Below are 17,779 nucleotides of genomic sequence, written 5' to 3'. Positions count from 1 at the left end.
CTCCTCTGCGGGCACTGGCAAAACCAGGTGAAACCCCCAGCCTGGTTTTCAGCACATAGTTTACGATTTTAACCACAAGAAAACATCCTTCCCAAAATAGGAATCTGGTCCTTGAAAATTTCACAGACGACAGGCTTTCCTGCCACACCACTGGGACATAACATCTAATAGCTCATGTGCAGTCCCTTACAATAAATGTTTTAAGAGCTCAGGAGAAAAAAACGCACGTGTGTATAAAATGGGCCCCAATTTCTAAGGATTCTGCTCTAATACGGATTTCTTCTCAGGAGCAACTGCAGTGTTTGTAAAACTTACATGACCAAGAGAATATCTAGCAAGAAGGGCCTGATTAAGTTTTTGTTCTTGTTGTTTGTTTGTTTTTAGAAAAAAAAATCATGTTAAACTCTAAATTGCTCTTCAAACTGGATCATCAAATCCGCAGAGGAATAAAATGTACCAGCTATTTGGCCATGCAAGTGACATGCTGTAAGCACATTTTGTAACCTGAGTATTCAATGTGGCACAAAACTTTCTTTATCAAAGTATTTCTTCCTTCTTATCTCATGTTCTTTCCCAGCAGGCACGAGTCTGTGCCTGGCCTCCAGCATCTTCTAGGGCTCCCTGCGCTCAGACCTCCCATCTCCCATCTCACTCACAAAGGCCAATGACGATTTTCTACTTGGGTCTAATAATACATGAAAAGAAGGCAAGCTATTTCATTTAGCAAACACATATAGAAATTTCTGTGTGTCGGGCATAAATACGACCACAGCACTGTACAGACATTAACCCATTTAGTCCTCAAAAAACCTCTGAGATTCTATTCTCACCTCTATTTTACAGATGAGGACACTTGTCATATAGCTAGTGAGAGGTGGATCCAGGAGTGAAGTGAGTTTGTGAAATTAAACACTATGCATGCTAGCTTAAGGTATAGTACTAGAAAGGGGGGAGAACGAAGCAGAGTTATCAAACAATACTAAGCACTCATATGTAACCATTTATAAAAAATGGAGATTTAAGAAAATTAATAAATGGACATTTTTTAAATGGAGGAAGGTTATCTAGAATGTTCATGTGGACAGGTTTTCATCGTGGGCTTCTAAAATTACAGTTTATGAAGCTTTATGGTATATATCTATATACAATAGCAGTATTAATCAACTGATATAAAGATAATCACCAGTCAAATCTGTGTACACCTTTAAATCATCAATTATATTTATTTCTCTGATTATAAAAGTAATAACTCTTCATATTTGGAAGATCCAGAAAAGCACATGGTCAAAAAAAAAAAAAAATCACTCCTAATCCCACCATCTAGAAATCATCATCACTGATATTATTTTAAAGATGTATATATTTATTTGAGAGAGAGAGAGAGAGCCCTCTTGCACAAGCGAACAAGGGGAGGGGCATAGGGAGAGAGAGAATACTGAAGCAGACTCCCCGAGCATGGAGCCCGATGCAGGACTCGATCCCAGGACCCTGAGACCATGACCCGAGCTGAAACCAATAGTTGGCAACTCAACCAACTGAGACACCCAGACACCCCATCACTGATATTTTTATAGAGTCTCTCGTCTTCTTTCTCTATGGATATTCATTGATTGGTGTATTGACTTAGCATTTATTAAATGTGCTCTTTTTGCCAAAGTGATGCATTATTCAAAGAAAAACAAGTTATATTTTTTTCAGCGTCTACTAAATATTCTCTAAGAGTTGTAAAAGTCATAAAACCAATACATTAAGATTGCAAAAGTACATTTAGAATAGAAATAAGCTCCCAGTGATTCATATACTAGAGCATTCTTAGAAATTCAAATATTCAGTCTAATTGAAGTCACAATGGTGATAGCTTTCAAAATATGATTTCGTCATTACCTGAATTGCCCAGAGCAAAGTTTTAGCATCAGTAGGTTGAAAACAATGCTTACTCTTAAATTTGTGCACAAATTAATTGATAGAGCATATCCATTAATTCATGATTATTTTCTTAATACATTGATTCTAAAACTTCTCTAAGATAGGAAGGCACAAGACAACTAAAAGGCAATATTGACTTATGACTATTCTCATACTGCTTAGCATTTGTGAAGTAAACTGTATCCGCCACGCATGTTATAATTACTAATCACAAAACACCTCGCTGAGCTAGTAGTAGAAGAAGTCCTTCCTACAGGAGGAAACTTAATGCTATAAATCAACACTCTAGTTTGAACATTTGCATGGCTACATGCTATGATTTCCAGCGTCACAAGAGGCTGAAGGAATTCCTCAGTTGAGAGTAGACTTCCAGTGGTGGTGGCTACAATGTCACAGCTTTGAAGCCAGTTTCCTCTTGACCGTCCCAGTAATTTTGCCATATGGATTGTCCAATGGTAGCAATACCTGTAGAAAAACCACATGGCAACTTCAGAGGCATTAAAATAGGCCTCTCTTTTTTTCTGTGAATCAATAGTAAGTCAACAACAAAAACAACAACTCACTAAACAGGCAAATGGATGTGCCCTACAGTCATTCAGTTATTTCAAGTATGGGAATGCCTTATTTTTCTGGCAATAGTTGAGAGATGAGTTGATGGTCCCGAAAATTAAAGAGTTTTGGAAAAATTTTAATCACTGGGATATGAATGTTTCTCAAATGCATTATATATCCCCCTGCTTTCTCAATAGAATGTGGTGAACCTAATTTGACTTTTGCTTGATGATTCACTTTGAACATCAGTCATTGTCCAATGCTATAATACCACCATGCCCTCAGGAACATGTGAGGTCCTCGGGGCTGTTAGCCCAATACTAAATGGCTCCAGACAGCTGTGAATTTAGAGAGGTTCTGTCTTCCCACCCTGTCATTTGTCACTTCTCTGCCATTGTCAGTGTGTCCTGACTCCCTGCTTTTCATGTGTTGCCTTCTCTTTGTAGCCGAGATCAGCTCCAGCCATCCCCAAAGTGCAGACACAGACCTGGGCCAACTTGTTCAGCCTCTCAGGTGCCTTCATGCAGAGCCCTGGCCCGAAGGAACTGGGCCTTCCTGCCTCGGGGTCCCCACCCGTTCTTCAGGTGGGAGCTGAGGAAGCTGCCAATCTGACTTCTTGGGTATAGAGACACAACCGGCAAGCCGAAAACAAGTTTTTGAGCTGGGATTGGTGCAAGCCAGAGGTGTTTGGGGGCCCTGAGGAGACCTCCTTTCTCTGCTGGCTTCCTGGGCTAAGCACTGTCCAAGTCATGACACTTGGCCCTTTTCTGTTTGGGGCCTCTTTGTTTTACCTTGGTGGACATGGCCAGGATTACTTTCAGGTCCCTCTCCTGCTCTTTAGAAGGTAATTGCTTTAAAAGGCTTTATGGGTGGCTCAGTCATTAAGCGTCTGCCTTCCGGCTCAGGTCATGATCCCAGGGTCCTGGGATCGAGCCCCACATCGGGCTCCTTGCTCAGCGGGAAGCCTGCTTCTCCCTCTCCCACTCCCCCTGTTTGTGTTCCCTCTCTCGCTGTGTCTCTCTCTGTCAAATAAATAAATAAAATCTTTAAAAAAAAAAAGACTTTATACTCTAATTAATGGTATTCTGGTAATCACCATGCTTTCTTTTCCTTCCACCGCAATAAACAATGTTGCCTCTCTGCTCAGCTGAGTGAACAGTACCTGGGATCAAGGTTGCTCTCTTCTGCCACTCAGAGTTCTCTAGCAGCTGTCCCAGGCACCTAAGCATGACCTTCGTTTCCCAGTGCTGTTCCCCAGCCTCCACCTGCAGCTGTGGTGGTGCAGAACCCCACACAGCCCAGAAACACAATTTGCAGAACAAAAACAAGGTGACTGGCCAGAGGACTGTGGCTAAGAAGAAGGCTCCTAGATCAGCAGGCCCAGAATTCTATGGCCGCAGAGCCACGTTGATAGATGGTCCCTCCCCCTACACACTAAAACAAGCTATCAAGATGATGTTTTCCAAATTCTAGAAGCCTATGAAAGGATGGATCAAATAGAGAAATGCTACCATTCTGAAAGTGGTTCGAGAGGGGAAGGACAGTTCTAATCTCCAAGGCCCTACTATTTCAGGCTATTGAGTCAGACACTCCCACTTGGTTTAACCTTCTGTCATGGCTTAAAACAAGTCAAGGTAAGTGTTTTTTTCCAAAACAAGGTTTCCTTTCAAAAAGTACACTTCCTCATCTCGCTTTCTATAATTGCAATTGGAAACACAAGCACTCATTTCTCTGTTGACATTTTCTGTTTATATGCTACTTAAATTGACGACTTAATCCAAAGTTAAAGACGATGAAGGAAAATAGAATCTTTTTCTTCTTGTCGTCGCCTCATCATGGAAGAATAATGAAGCCGTGACCTTGGGTGGCACTTTTCGGAGAAGTAGATCTCAGAGCTGTCTCTTCTGGCACACTCTGTGCTTGCCTTGTCTTTTACTCCCTGCAGCCTCCAGCCCTCCTCCACAATCCTTCATCCACTTCTAGCGTACTCCAGCCTCAGGTACTGAAAGGCCCAGAGTCTAAGAGGACTCTAATCAGTGGCAACTATAAATACTTCAAAAGCAACAACTGTGAAGAGTTTTGCTTGGCGATACTATCATCTCAAATTTATAAAGACAAGTAAGGGTGTGGGGCAGGAGGGTGGATATGCTTTAAATATTTTTAAAGTTCTCTTACCTCTTCCTTGTTGATCAGTCCCATTTTGGACATGTCTATGTTAAAGTAGTGCATGTTGGGCAGGCTGATTTCCATGTCTTCTATCTGGAATCCGAAGTAATATGGATCACATTGGGCAATTGAATCTCTCTCCCTCTATCACTCCTCCCCTGCAACCCACCTGCCCAGTAGCCCATTACTCAAGTTCTACCTCTGTCCCCGAGACACCCTCTGGTGATCCTCTACTGCTTGACAGTTTTCTCCTGATAGTCCTATTATTAGATGGTGGACCCACCCTTTTCCCCTCCGAGTACACAATCTGTTCTCAGAAAAGTAAGAGTTCCTTGGGTCAGAAAGCTGTGAGACCTTCGGTATCCACCTGGCCTCCTGGTGCTGGCCAGTCAACCTCTTAAATTCTTCCTCAGTCCATTTCCTCCTCTCTAGGCCTGTCCCAAACATTTGCAGGCCCTGGGGTAAGAATATAATTGGAGGCCCACATACCAGATGTTTAAAGTTATGAATAAAAAAATTAAAAAATAAAGTTATGAATCAAGCAAGAAACTTTTAAGTGAAATATGTTCTATCCTTCCAACTTGACAAATATACCTTCATAATAACCTGGAAGGCCAGGACGTAATTTAGAATTCTCTGACTGCTTACAATGCCATGCCAGGATGTGGTAGTATGGGAAGAGCCAGACCCCAGCCCCTGGCCCATCCCCACCTTCTCTTTTGGACTCACATGGGTGGACACCCTTGCTTACATGTCAAGTCTCATCCTTACCTCCTGCAAACATCTGCCCCTTCACCTACTCTCAGGCCTAAGGGTGTATACACTGAGGGCATAATCTGCCTCCAGAGGATGGATCTGAGGAAGAGGTTTGCACAGTTTCTGAAAGTAGTCTCAGGGTTATTTGGGCAGTTAATTCTGGGCTGCAAGTATTCAGAGAATGATCTAGAAAGGGATGTGTGGGTCCCTGAAGGTTTTGTTGCTTTGGCCCCATTGACTCTTCATCCAGTGAAGAGAGATATAGCCAGAGAAAGGCTTGGAAAGTGCTGAGCCATGGCAGGTATCCCTCTTGCCCAGGTCTAAGGGTGGTACACTTCCTCTCCAGCCCATCATGGAACTAAGTTCAGGCCCTTCTTGTGAGATTTCTGCTTCCCAAAAGCCTCCAACAGGTCTCCTTGTCTGTAATCTATTGTTCTTTTAATTTATCACCCTTTTTTAGAGTGATCTTTCTAGAGTGCAAATCCAGTAGTGCCACACCTTGCTTAAACCCCTCTGTGACTCCCAAGAGCTTTCAAGTTAAAGTACAGACTATAAACAAGCCCACAAAGATCCTCCTGATCTGGTTCCTGCCTCATCCCTAGGCACATGGAAAGACTTTCACTCATGGAGCTTCACGTATGGCAATCCTCAACAGCAAATGACCGTTCTATGATGCCTCCTTCTCTCTATACCTACCATGCTCCCTCACCCTTGAGTGTGAACCCAGAAAACCCCTACTTGTCCCTTAAGACTCAACCCAAACACCTCTCCCTCAGAAAGCCTGGCTGGTCCTATGCCCCATACCTGAGTTAGACGCCTTTCCCTGTATTTCCATAATAGTCTATGCTCTACTGCATCATTAATTTACTTATTTTTTTTCTTTTACTCAATGATGGACTCTTTGAGGGTAGGCACCCTGTCTAATTTGTCTTTGTATTCTTCATGTGTTGACCGAGATATAATAACCATCCAATAACATCAGATGGATAGATGGATGGATGGATGGATGGAATCTGTCTGCATCTATCTTTCATTCCCTGGCTACCCTGAAACATAGACCCTTGGCCTAATTATTGCTCATTCAGGGCATTTCAGTGTCCTGATATGAGGCTTAAATTATGGCAGGTTGAAAAGACCCACAGAATTTTCAACAAGCCTAAAGAACTATAGCAGTGGCCTGTGTTTTCAGGTTGGACAGATTTTTCCATTTTTTGCTCTCTTCTCACTTGCTATAACAAGCTTTTGAACAACAACAGATGTCATTTTTCATGTGTCTTCCACTGTCTTATTTTAACTCTCAACTCTTTGTCAGAGCTGACGGGAGACACAACAAGTTCTCTTAGTCTTCAAGATGGCAAGTGACAAAACATACCTCAGGAACCCGGCTCAAAGAGTGCACCTGGATGTCATAGAGGGTCTTCTGGACAGAGGGTGAGTACTCTCCTTTGTCATAGGGTCCAGCAAATTTCTCCAGGACAATGTCCCGAACAGTATCCCTAAAACACAGAAAAGAGACCTGAGGACTCATAGAGTGGTCTTTTAGGAATACACTATAAAGCAGGGAAGTGGTGACCTTCTGTCCCCCCAGAAAACAAATTTTATTGCTGGTTTTAGAAGAGATTAATATCCTGCAATGCCTTCCTCCTGAAAACACCTCACTTCCGATTTCCCTACACACACACACACACACACCCTATTCAACAAAAGTATTGTCACTAGGCTATCTTCATCATCTGGAACTAGGGTCCACTGGGCATTCCAGAGTAAATCTTCCTCACATTTGAAGAACCCATGAAGAGGACTTCTAAGTACGCTAGTGCTCTTACTGCTCAGCTTGGCCATTTCTTTGCATTATTATATTTTTAGGGGTTTTATTCTGTGCCAGGCTCCGTGTTAAGGATTTTATGTGATTACTTCATTGAATTCTCTCAATATACCTGAGGCAGGTACTATCATTATTCCCAATTTAGACATGAGCAATCTTTTTTTTTTTTAAAGATTTTATTTATTTATTTGAGAGAGAGAATGAGAGAGAGAGAGCACATGAGAGGGGGGAGGGTCAGAGGGAGAAACAGACTCCCTGCTGAGCAAAGAGCCCGATGTGGGACTCGATCCTGGGACTCCAGGATCATAACCTGAGCCAAAGGCAGTCGTTTAACCAACTGAGCCACCCAGGCACCCTCTTAGACATGAGCAATCTTAAAATGTAAATGATCCACACTAAGTCCCTCTCCTTAGTGGGAGGCCCAACTAAGACCCTGATTCTGCCATGTTCAATTTGGTGCTCTTTCCAACAGAAATACATCAGCCTGCGGCCAATGGGGAACACTTAAAAAAGGAAAAAGAAGATTGAGGTGAGGTTCTCTGTAAGCATTTTCAAACCCATCACGTAATAAAAGGAGTAGAGCAAAACTACGCCAGTAGGAGGAAGCTACCAGGGGGCAGATTCCAGCTTATCAGAAAGTAACGTTTCTAACAATTAGAACTTCAGCAGAGGAATGAGATGCCTGGTCAAAAAGCAAACTCAGAGTCCAGAGGCCTAATTACTGCTTGCCAAGGATATTATAATAATCACACCTTTACGTTGTTAAGGCATTTATCATTTATAAACTGCTTCTGTGAATATCGTCTCATTTTCAGTTTAGCCTACAGTGACCAGCTGTCCCAGTTTACCTATGACCAAGGGGTTTCCTGGGACATGGGACTTTTAAGTATCAAAATCAGAAAAGTCCTTGGCAAACTGGGGTGAGCTGGTCATCCTCATGTAGCCCTCTCTGCATCTATTATGAGGTAGTAAAGTCAAATATCATTAGCCTCGCTTGATACAGTGATTCTTAAAGTGTGGCTCCTGGGCCAGGAGCATCAGCATCAGCTGGGAGCTTACTAGAAATGTAAGTTCTCAGGCCTCACCCCAGACCTACAGAATCAGAGCCTCTCGAGGTGGGCCCAGTAATCTGCATTCTAACAAGCCCTCCAGGTGATTCTGATACACAGTAATGTTTGAGAACTGATGTAATCAATTGAAAAACAGAGGGTCAGGGAAATTAGGTGATCCATTCAAGGTCATTTTAGCTAATAGCATCTAGGATTTCAGTGCAGATTTACTAATTTAAATCAAGAGCATTGTCTTTCTGCTATCCAACAGAAGGGACTCCGAACAGTGGGGAGGTTGACTTGGATGGCCTCTAAGTTTCCCTTTCAGATAGAAGAGTCTATGACCTTGGGGCCCCTGGGAAGAGGGCAGAGGTGGTGCCAGGCCCTAGCACAAGCTCATACCAGATAGCATCAAAATCCATGTCTCTGCACTGGTGATAGCGCCATTTGCAGTATACTTGGGTGGCAAAACACCGGTCCTTCACCTCAGGGAGGGTGGTGAATTGGTCCTTGATGAATCCTTCAAATCCAGACTGGGTCGTTTTCAAGACCTTGAGGTCTTTGATTCCAGAATGAATGACTGGAGGTCCTGTTTTAAGTAAAAATGCAAGAAGGAATAAGGTAATAAAATAATGTCTTCTTACTGATACCTAGCTCTAAGGATCCTGGCCATTAAAACATGGTGCACTGTTTGAACAAATAACTACCTCACTGCCCATATTTTCTGTCTCCCTGTCTCCTCTGAAGTCCAAGTGATGAGGATGGTGTGCCTTTCTCTCTATCTGGATTCCATGACTCCCCACCTTTCTCCAGCCCTAGGAACTGAAGGTCGGAGACTAAACCTTCTTGTTGTGTTGAAACCCACAGAAATGAACACCTTCCTCTCAGCTACACGTATAGGTGACTTCTAGGCCAAATACCTTCTACTTTTTGAGCTCTCCTTTACTCAACAAATAATCATGCTGATTAGTAAGCTCCTCCAGAACAGTTCTTTTGTTTGCTACTCTGACTGCCTTTATGGGATAAGGGAAAGTTAGTCCTCATGTTGATCATCTACACTGGCTGATGGCTCCAGTGATCATCAGACCCTCAGTTCTCTTGTGGTCATGAGCTCACTGAAACCAAACAACTTCATGAATGGGTAGCATTGTGGACCTGGCTCAACCTAAATAGAGGCCGGGACGATGAGGCAGTGACCCATAGGGCATAGATCTGCCTAAATGAATACCCATAATGGCTTTTGGTTTGGGCTGAAGGAGAAGGGACAAAGTTGGTTCATGGGGACCTGGGGGAGAGAGGGCAGAGTTGGCAAAAATGGAGGGGATGATAAGGCTCTCCTGCGGTCCCTGACAGTATGAGGTGAATGGGGAAGGTGGAGGGATAATAGGTATAATCTGAAGAAGCTATTTACTTGTGTACCAGGCAGTTCTAGCTCGGGGCCCAGGACAGGTGGGGCACAGAGTTAGTGAGGGGAAGATTCTCTCTTTTTCTATGTGGAACACACTGTAGCTCCAGCAGTTTGGTGAAGCCTGAATAGAATATGGCACCAGGTGACATACTGGGAAATCCCGGAGTACAGTGTTCTGTAGAGAGCATCATTCTTCCCAAAGAGCAGGGACAATGAGCACAGCCAATGCTGAGCAGAACCAGTGAAGCAGTAGTGGTACCCAATGGGTGCAAACTTCTCCCTAAACACGTGTGAAACAGACCTCCAGGCTGTCAGGAGGTGGGAGAGTTTGACTGGAGAGATCCAGCAGTTTTGTAATGAGAGAAATATAAGGCCAGAAAAATTCAGGAATTAACATCACCATAGACTTATTTGTGCAGGCTGGTGAGGCTGGATGTTCAGGGCGCACTTGGGTACAAACCCCAAGGAGCATGGTGCCATGACAGGATGATTAAGGTCATCTCTTTTCAGTCTTGAAGTTAGGCCTGATTAATATCTCTCTTTCTTGGCTTGTTTGGTGTATAACTCAAGGGCCAGAGGCATCAGGCATCACTATGTTGTACATGGTTTTAGTTGAAGGACAAGAATATAATTCTATCCTCAATTAAAATCCAGGGCAGCTCTTAATAACCCAATAGTTTACATCTTCTCAAGTTGCTGTGGTTAACTCAGGAGCTGTGGAGTTTAGAAGTAGGTAAAAAATGACTGTATTTTGATATTTTCCCAGCCACACGTGTACATCTACCAAAGATAGCAATGGCCAGTGGCTAGTGGTAGATCAGCTGATTATATAAGGTCTTCTGGTCAGAGTGTTCCAGGATAATGAGGCAAAACTGAAATGATATTTGTTTAACATTCTGAAGTTCTCTTTGGAAACTACATCTGAAGAATGATCAAGAGAAAGACACTAGCAATGACTGCGTGCTTTGAGTTGGCTTGATGTAACAGATTTTAGATGTATGAAGACATAGTTATGCAAAATCAGCATTTCTAAATGCTGTGTAGAGCTGATCCAAGTGAGTCTAAGTTTAAAATCCAAGAGGATTGTAGAAGCAATCAATAAGTATCTATTGAATGAATGAGTGAATGCATGCAACAAGATTGATGCACATCAAAGAATAAATATTTCACAGCTTAGTCTCTTTTTTTTCTAGACAGTTCTCTTCCATCAATCTTTACCATTTCCCTTCCTGATCACACCCACCAAACTATAATAGACAGCATGGCAGGGGAGGCGGAGGACATCGCCATTAGCTGAGAACATCCGGACTATCGGCAAGCATTTAGTTGCTGCCTTTTTCAGTCTTTATTTTACTTAATCCTCGCAATTCTATTAAGCATTTTTATACAGGAGACTTTCAGTCATTTGCCCATAGTCACGTGGCTAAAAACTGGCAGGGGTGGAATTTGAACTCAGCACTTCATTATTTCCTCCTTTTTGGATCCCCTTCCCCATCCCCATGATGTTTTCCCCTTCCTTTAACTCTCCTGATTTTTTTTACAGTAAGAGGCCTTTCCAGGAGACAAGAAGGCTGCCACCTTCACTTCCACAATGTTCTTTGAGAGCCTCAGACAGAATCCCCAGCCTGAAAAATACCATCTCCATTGATCTGAAACAGAAACTGAAGCATCACTTTTAGAAATGGCCCCTGTGTCTGGAAAACTTTTTATTCCTTAAAAATTTCCTACTGAAATACAAAGACCCCATAAAGGAGTGACTTCTTAAGCCCATAAACCAATATAACCTACTTCCAACAGTTATCCCTTCTAAAAAAAAAAAAAATCCTATAGAAATGAAATGTAGGTTTGCAATAAGGAATGAGGTTAGAACAAGCAGTGGGAATCCTTGAGTGGGGATAAAGTCAATGAGAACCAAAGGCAAATTTTACCTATTTTATCTTTTCCTATACAGCTGGCCTTTATCACCAACATCCAAGTAAGCCAATAAGACATTGGCTCCTCCAATGGTCTTAGTCATAAAAGGATTCCCGGGCGCAGTGTTGTTGCATAGTAGTTGAGTTGAGGCCTTGGGACTCAAGATTTCCTGAATTCAAATCTTGGTGCTTTCTGTGCCTCTCCTCCTCTATTTATGAGCACTATTCCCCTCAGAAAATACTTAATCCCTCTCTACTTGAGTTTCTCATCTTGAAAATGGAGATGATCACCATACCTATTTCCTGTAATTGATAGATGTCTGAGATAATATCTGTAAAGTACTTATTAGAATGGCTGCCCCACAGAAAATGCTTTCTAAAAGTTATCATGGTTTTGCAATAATTGACTTTTTCTTATCACTTTAACTACCTGTGAATGTTTCCCATGTTTCACAAAGGCTCATTGGGTTCTGAAAACTACTTCTGACATGCCATCGCTATCTACCTCCAACCCTGCGATGAGATTTATTGATCTCTGAGGAGTGTCAGTTCTGCTAGGCAAATTTTAAATGATCTATTTTCTGGCTAGAATCTGAAAATGAAGAAAAAAGTTGAATTTTCTAATGTGTTCTGGCCTCAGTTTCACATAGAATAAAATGTTTTATGTTCCCGAAGACAATTAACCACTGCCACAGTTTTGGCAGAACATGAACCATCTACTCTGGTGCACTCATCATTCTATGAAGAAACAACAACAACAAAAAACCCCTATTCTCTTTTAATGTGAAAAATTTTTCTTCCTTGGCACACATTAGACACTCTGGATGAAATCAAAGAGCTTATTTTATCTTCTCTGTTGGCGGTGCCCCAGTTTTCTGAACACTGGTACGAACCTGAGCCTTTCAAATTCATGGACCCATCAACTAAAAATATGTTGCCTCACACAGGCTAAAAACAATTCCAATTTATACTAACAGAATTAATTCAACCAAAAGGATTGTCCTTTTCTGGGTTACTTGTCATGAAACCACTTAATCAGCTTTTTTTCCTTTTTTTTTTTTTTGCCTTGGTTATAGAGTAATGCAAAAGAAGATTTTTCACATTTTACTTTGCTAGAACATAATCTTTGCTAGCTTTTAGTGTCCTCCTACACACTTAACAGATTGTGGTTTATCTCTCAAAGAAGCATACATCCTACCCCTTAGCTCTCTAAGGGAAAGAAACTCACTGCAAATTAATAGAAAATAAGCCCAATTCCTTACCTACGCATCAGGTGTCACAAAGCACAAAGCTTTATTGAGCCAAGAAAAAAAAAATCCTGTCATGAAGAGGATAATTGCTTCCATGTTTAACACCCCCAAAAAGGACACAAATAGCTAAAAGGAGGATATTTTAAAACTATATTAAATCATTCTAGTAGAAAAACCTCAAACTTGTGAAGTGCTAGAGAAAGTGAAGATTAAATATCATTTGTCTTTGAGAGTCCATTTCACTCATGCAGGGAGAGTGCAAGGTACCTCCGTGCAACTCTGGATGGGGAAAGATGGCGTCAGCCAGGTGGAAGGAAGTTAACTGGGCTTTTGTACAACGAGGTTGTGATCGAGATGATTTTAAAAAACTTGTGTGTACTAAAAATTCATCTTTTGGAGAAACTGAAGAGTGTTTCTGTCGTGATATCAAAAAGGACATACACAGCCTTCTTGGCAATGGGCCGTCTCTGTCCTGAGTCTCCTACTTCCTCCCTCTCACTTCTTCTGCCTGCTGAGCCTCTGAAATTACTCTCCTCTAGGACTTCAGTTTCATCACCCCCCTTCCTTAAGACCACCTCCAAGGCCCCACTGGTCTCCATGTCAATAGATTTTTTTTTTTTACTTCCAGAAGACAGTATCTCTTAGTTGACATGTCTTCTCCATCTACCATTCCTCTACTTAGCTATGCTTTAGCTGAATTTTTATACTTACTGTCAGATTGGGAGGAATTTGATTCTTAAAGAATTGTGAGTTATAAATCAAATACTGCAGAGGTCTGGGGGGCAATTTAGTCCAAATTAGTGACTCAACCATCTCAGCAACTTCAAGACTTGGCTACGCTTGTCGTTCAGGGAGACACATAAGAGAAAGAGTTTGTAGGATCCAGGTTCCTTAGAATGCCTGAACCAATGACTTGCATCACACGTGCAGAGCCTAGCTCTTCTCTCAGAGTTTGGCAAGTCACAAACATAACAGTTGTCATCCCTTTGGGTGAACAAATTTCTCTCTCTCTTCCAGATTCTCCCTTGTAACTAACAGACTTTGAAACAGGTAAAAGTACACTTAATGATGTAGCTTTCAAAGATCCGCTAGGAAAATAGTGTAATGGGAGTTTTACAGCAATTCTAGGGCCTAAAATGGTGCTCGAGATTCAGTAGGCTTTCTATAAATGTGTGTTCAATTGATAAGAAAGAATCCAGTCCATTAGTTACATATCCTGCTGGGAAGAGTCCCTATTGGGAGTTGCATGGCTGAATGTGTGATTAAGTGCATGTGTTTGAGTGGGCAGAATTCTCCCCAACTAGCTAGTCCCTCACCAAAAGCCTTACTTACAAGTTTGTAACAACAGTCTTTGCCATGAGAATTGGGGTATGGAAGGGCGGGGCTAGATACCGATTATTTTCTTCAGTTAAGCCTATGCAAGGGCATTTCTTATGATAATGCTTGTTCATTGACTTACCTCAAAATACCTGCAGTTTTAGCTCTTGGATAATAAGCAAATTAAGAATTAAACTTTGCTACCCTAAGATCATGGATCCTTATTTTCCAAAGAGGGACAGAGTACAAATGTCATTTTTATGTACACAACACTGGCAAATACACATACTCATATACACGTCCACACACATACTGCATACACTTAAGGCAAGAGATCCCTCTTCCCCTACCCTGATCCCTGCCAGCCCTGCATGATATTCAGAGGGACGCTGGACTCTAGATGAGTCAAGCTGGGGCTTCTGGGAACACCACCATAACGACTGGAGTAGCCTGAAGCGTTGCGGTTTTCCGCAGAAAGAAAAAGCTTTCGCCTTATTATGGTGACTAGTTTTTCCATTCTGCAGCAACCAGGTGACTAGAATTCAGGCTGATGAGAGCTTCCGGTAATTCCTGGAAAGAACAAGGGTGTAAAGAGCAGACGGTTTTCTTCTTATGATCAGCAGAGCCTAAACTTGGCCACTCCATTTGCACGTCCAGGCCCTGCTAAAATATTCTTTTGGAAGTCACCAGTGACCCATTTGCCAAACTGCACACTTATTCTTCAGTCTTCTTTCAATCCAAACTTCTGAACTTTCCCATGGCAAACACTGCTTGCTGTTTACTAAATCTGTTTCCTCTTCCTCCTGGGTACCTGGGTAGACTACATTTCCCAGCCTCCATTGCAGTTGGGTGTGGCTGTGTGATTGGGTTCTCTCCAGTAGAAGTGCTGTGCGATCGTCTCAGGCCTGGTGTTATGCTTGAGGGGTTTTGCCTCCTCCTTTTGCTCCTCCAAGCTCTTTTCTTCTCCTGGTTGTCTGGTAAGGGGATCTGCTCTCAAGGTGACCCCAAAAAGTAACGATTAAAAAATGTAAGGTTGCATCAACCTGGGTTCCTGAATAACTTCCTGGAGCAGAGCATCACCCCAACACACACACGCACGGGCATGCACACACGCGCACACACACACACACACACTGAACCGGACTTTTACAAAAAGCAGTGAGCTTCTTGTAGGGAGCCACTACATATGAACCTGTGTGTTATGTATCCTGTTATCCTAATACGGTCCCTGATTTCTTGAAATGTATTTTTCTTTAAATTCCATGGCACCACTCTCTCCAATCTTCCTTCTCTCTCTCTGTCCTTTCTTCTGTCTGACTTTTCAGACTGCCCAACCCATAAATTGGGGAATTTCCCCCAGTCCTCTCACTTTCCTCCTCTCCTTTCAAGTGTTTTCCTGAAATGGCTCCTTCTTGCCCACAGCATCACCCACCAGCAGTCTGTTGATGGTCTCCAAATCTACCTCGATCCCTTATTCCCCTCATTCACCAGCTTCCCCCTGAACACTTTTTAATCATATGTGTTCTCCTCAGTCAGTTCCTGCGAGCCCCCAGCTTTAGGGCAACTTTAACCTCTCCTTCTCTGTACCTTCCACCCCTACCCAACCCCTCACACCCATTCAGTACCCTTCAGAAATGCCTCACATAATGCCCTCTCCATCTCTACTTCTCACTGCCTGAGATCCGACTCCATCATTTCTCCATCTCTGCAACAAGATCCCAAATTTCTCACTACTGCCTGTTTCCTCCAGGCAGTGCATGGTAACCTTGGTCAGAATTACTGAATGGTACACACACGCACACACACACAAAGACCTTTCCTGGGTCTCTATGGCCATCCTAAATAATAATACTAGTAGCTTTCATTTAAGGAGTGTTTCCTATGTGCCAGGTACTGTGCTAAAATGCTTTATATTAATATTTATCTTCTTTAATTCTTTGGGCCATTGAGGTGAACACTGTTATCATCATCTCACAAATGAAAACCAATGAGGCAGCATAAGTAACTTTCTCATAGTCACAAAGTTATTAAGTAGTGGAGCTCAAATTCAAATACAATGTAGTCGGATTCCAACACCTATGGCTTTACCACCATGCACAACTGCCTCCAATTTGACCAGTCTTGCTAGCATGCTACACGAGGCCCTTCCAAATCCAGCCCAAATCAATCTCTTCATTTTCATCTCAGCTCTTTACATTCTAAGAACTAGACCCTTTAAACTTGCTACTATTCCTCAAATGCTTTGCCCTTTAAACAAAAATTACTTGCCCAGGATGGTGGTCAGCAGAAGGCAGATGTCCAAGATACTTTAGTTTTCCTCTTCCACTCCTGCATAGGTCCTACCCACGTACATTCTATTTCTCCCACCTGTGATTTTCTTTCCCCTTCTATGCCCAGCACATCCTGAATCATTTTTCAAAAGTCAATTGGAATATTTCCTCCTCCCCTGTCAAGCCTTCCAGACTACCCTGGGAAGAGTTAGGTTTTTGCACCTCTTTGCCTCCCTCGCATAACTTTGATTCCTTCATTGTGATTTTTAGCCCCTGATATTGCAATAAATCTTTTTATAAGTCTATCTCCTGCTATTCATCCACTGTAAACTCACTAGGGCCAAGCAATGTCTTTTTCACCTCTGAATTTACAGCCCTAGGATACATAAAAAGTCCTCAAAATCCAATTGTTGAATGAATAGTATTTCAATGAATGACATAAGCATATTTCATTCATGTTCTCATTTTTTAGTTAGCTCTCCCCAAATCTAATTCTAGCCCCTACTATTATTTTACATACTTGAAAGTCAAAAGAGGGATATACTAAATATTGCAAAATCACTTATGATTTGGTTTAGAGCTGTGCTAATCAATATGGTAGCTGCTAGCCCCACGTGGCTCTTAAGCACTTGGAATATGGGAAGTGTGAACTGAGATGGCCTGTAAATATAAAATACACACAGGATTTCAAAGACTTAAGTTTTTAAAAAGAATGTGAAATATTTCATTAGTAATTGATATTTATAACATATACAAGGGGCACTGTGGATATATTGGATTAAAGAAAATATATTATTAAAATTAATTTCTTTTTTCTTTCCTAATGTGACTACTAGAAAATTTTAATATTACATATGTAGCTTGCATTATATTTCTGCTGGACAAAGCCAGTTTAGAGTTTATAATTTTATGAGGCTAGTCAGTGTGGTTTGGGTAAGAAAACACTGGCTTGGGGAGGCAGGAAACATTTCTTTCTCTTTCTCTCCCAAAGTCACATACAAAAGGAAAGAAGGAAAGAAGGAAAGCAGGAAGGAAGGAAGGAAGGAAGAATGGAATGGAGGGAGGGAGGGAGGAAGGAAGGAAGGAAGGAAAGAAAGTTACATTTCAACTAACTCACGGCTCAGTCAGCAAGTCAATATGTCACATGGCTAAGCATTTGGGGGATTAAAAAATCATTATCTTTTCAACTTATTTTAACAACTAGTTATTCAGTCTCCTTTATAGGACAATAATTACACAACTGTTAATTAAACACTGAGAAGGCTCTGGCTGTGCCTGGAATTTAATACAGATAGCGAAAATTATTAAACCACAGCTAATACAATAGAACTTTCTAAGGGAAGGCAT

The 17,779-nt window shown here is 41.9% G+C and overlaps 1 protein-coding gene across 1 annotated transcript in view; it reads right to left on the bottom strand.

Annotated features, from left to right (window-relative positions):
- Positions 1-1,479: 1,479 nt before the first annotated feature.
- LOC116639754 (uricase) overlaps positions 1,480-17,779 on the bottom strand; it is a 30,802-nt gene continuing 14,502 nt past the window's right edge. The window contains exons 5-8 of the mRNA XM_032416332.1: positions 8,677-8,863; positions 6,773-6,896; positions 4,654-4,737; positions 1,480-2,391 (exon numbers count right to left, since the gene is read on the bottom strand). Of these exons, the coding sequence (XP_032272223.1) occupies positions 2,317-2,391; positions 4,654-4,737; positions 6,773-6,896; positions 8,677-8,863 (470 nt within the window). The 3' untranslated portion in view covers positions 1,480-2,316. The remainder of the gene's footprint in view (positions 2,392-4,653; positions 4,738-6,772; positions 6,897-8,676; positions 8,864-17,779) is intronic.

This window comes from Phoca vitulina, unplaced genomic scaffold (assembly GCF_004348235.1).
Source record: "Phoca vitulina isolate PV1807 unplaced genomic scaffold, GSC_HSeal_1.0 scaffold2, whole genome shotgun sequence".
Classification (NCBI taxonomy): domain Eukaryota; kingdom Metazoa; phylum Chordata; class Mammalia; order Carnivora; family Phocidae; genus Phoca; species Phoca vitulina.
The sequence above is the reverse complement of the archived record's forward strand: the minus strand, read 5'-3'. Positions and strand labels throughout refer to the sequence as shown.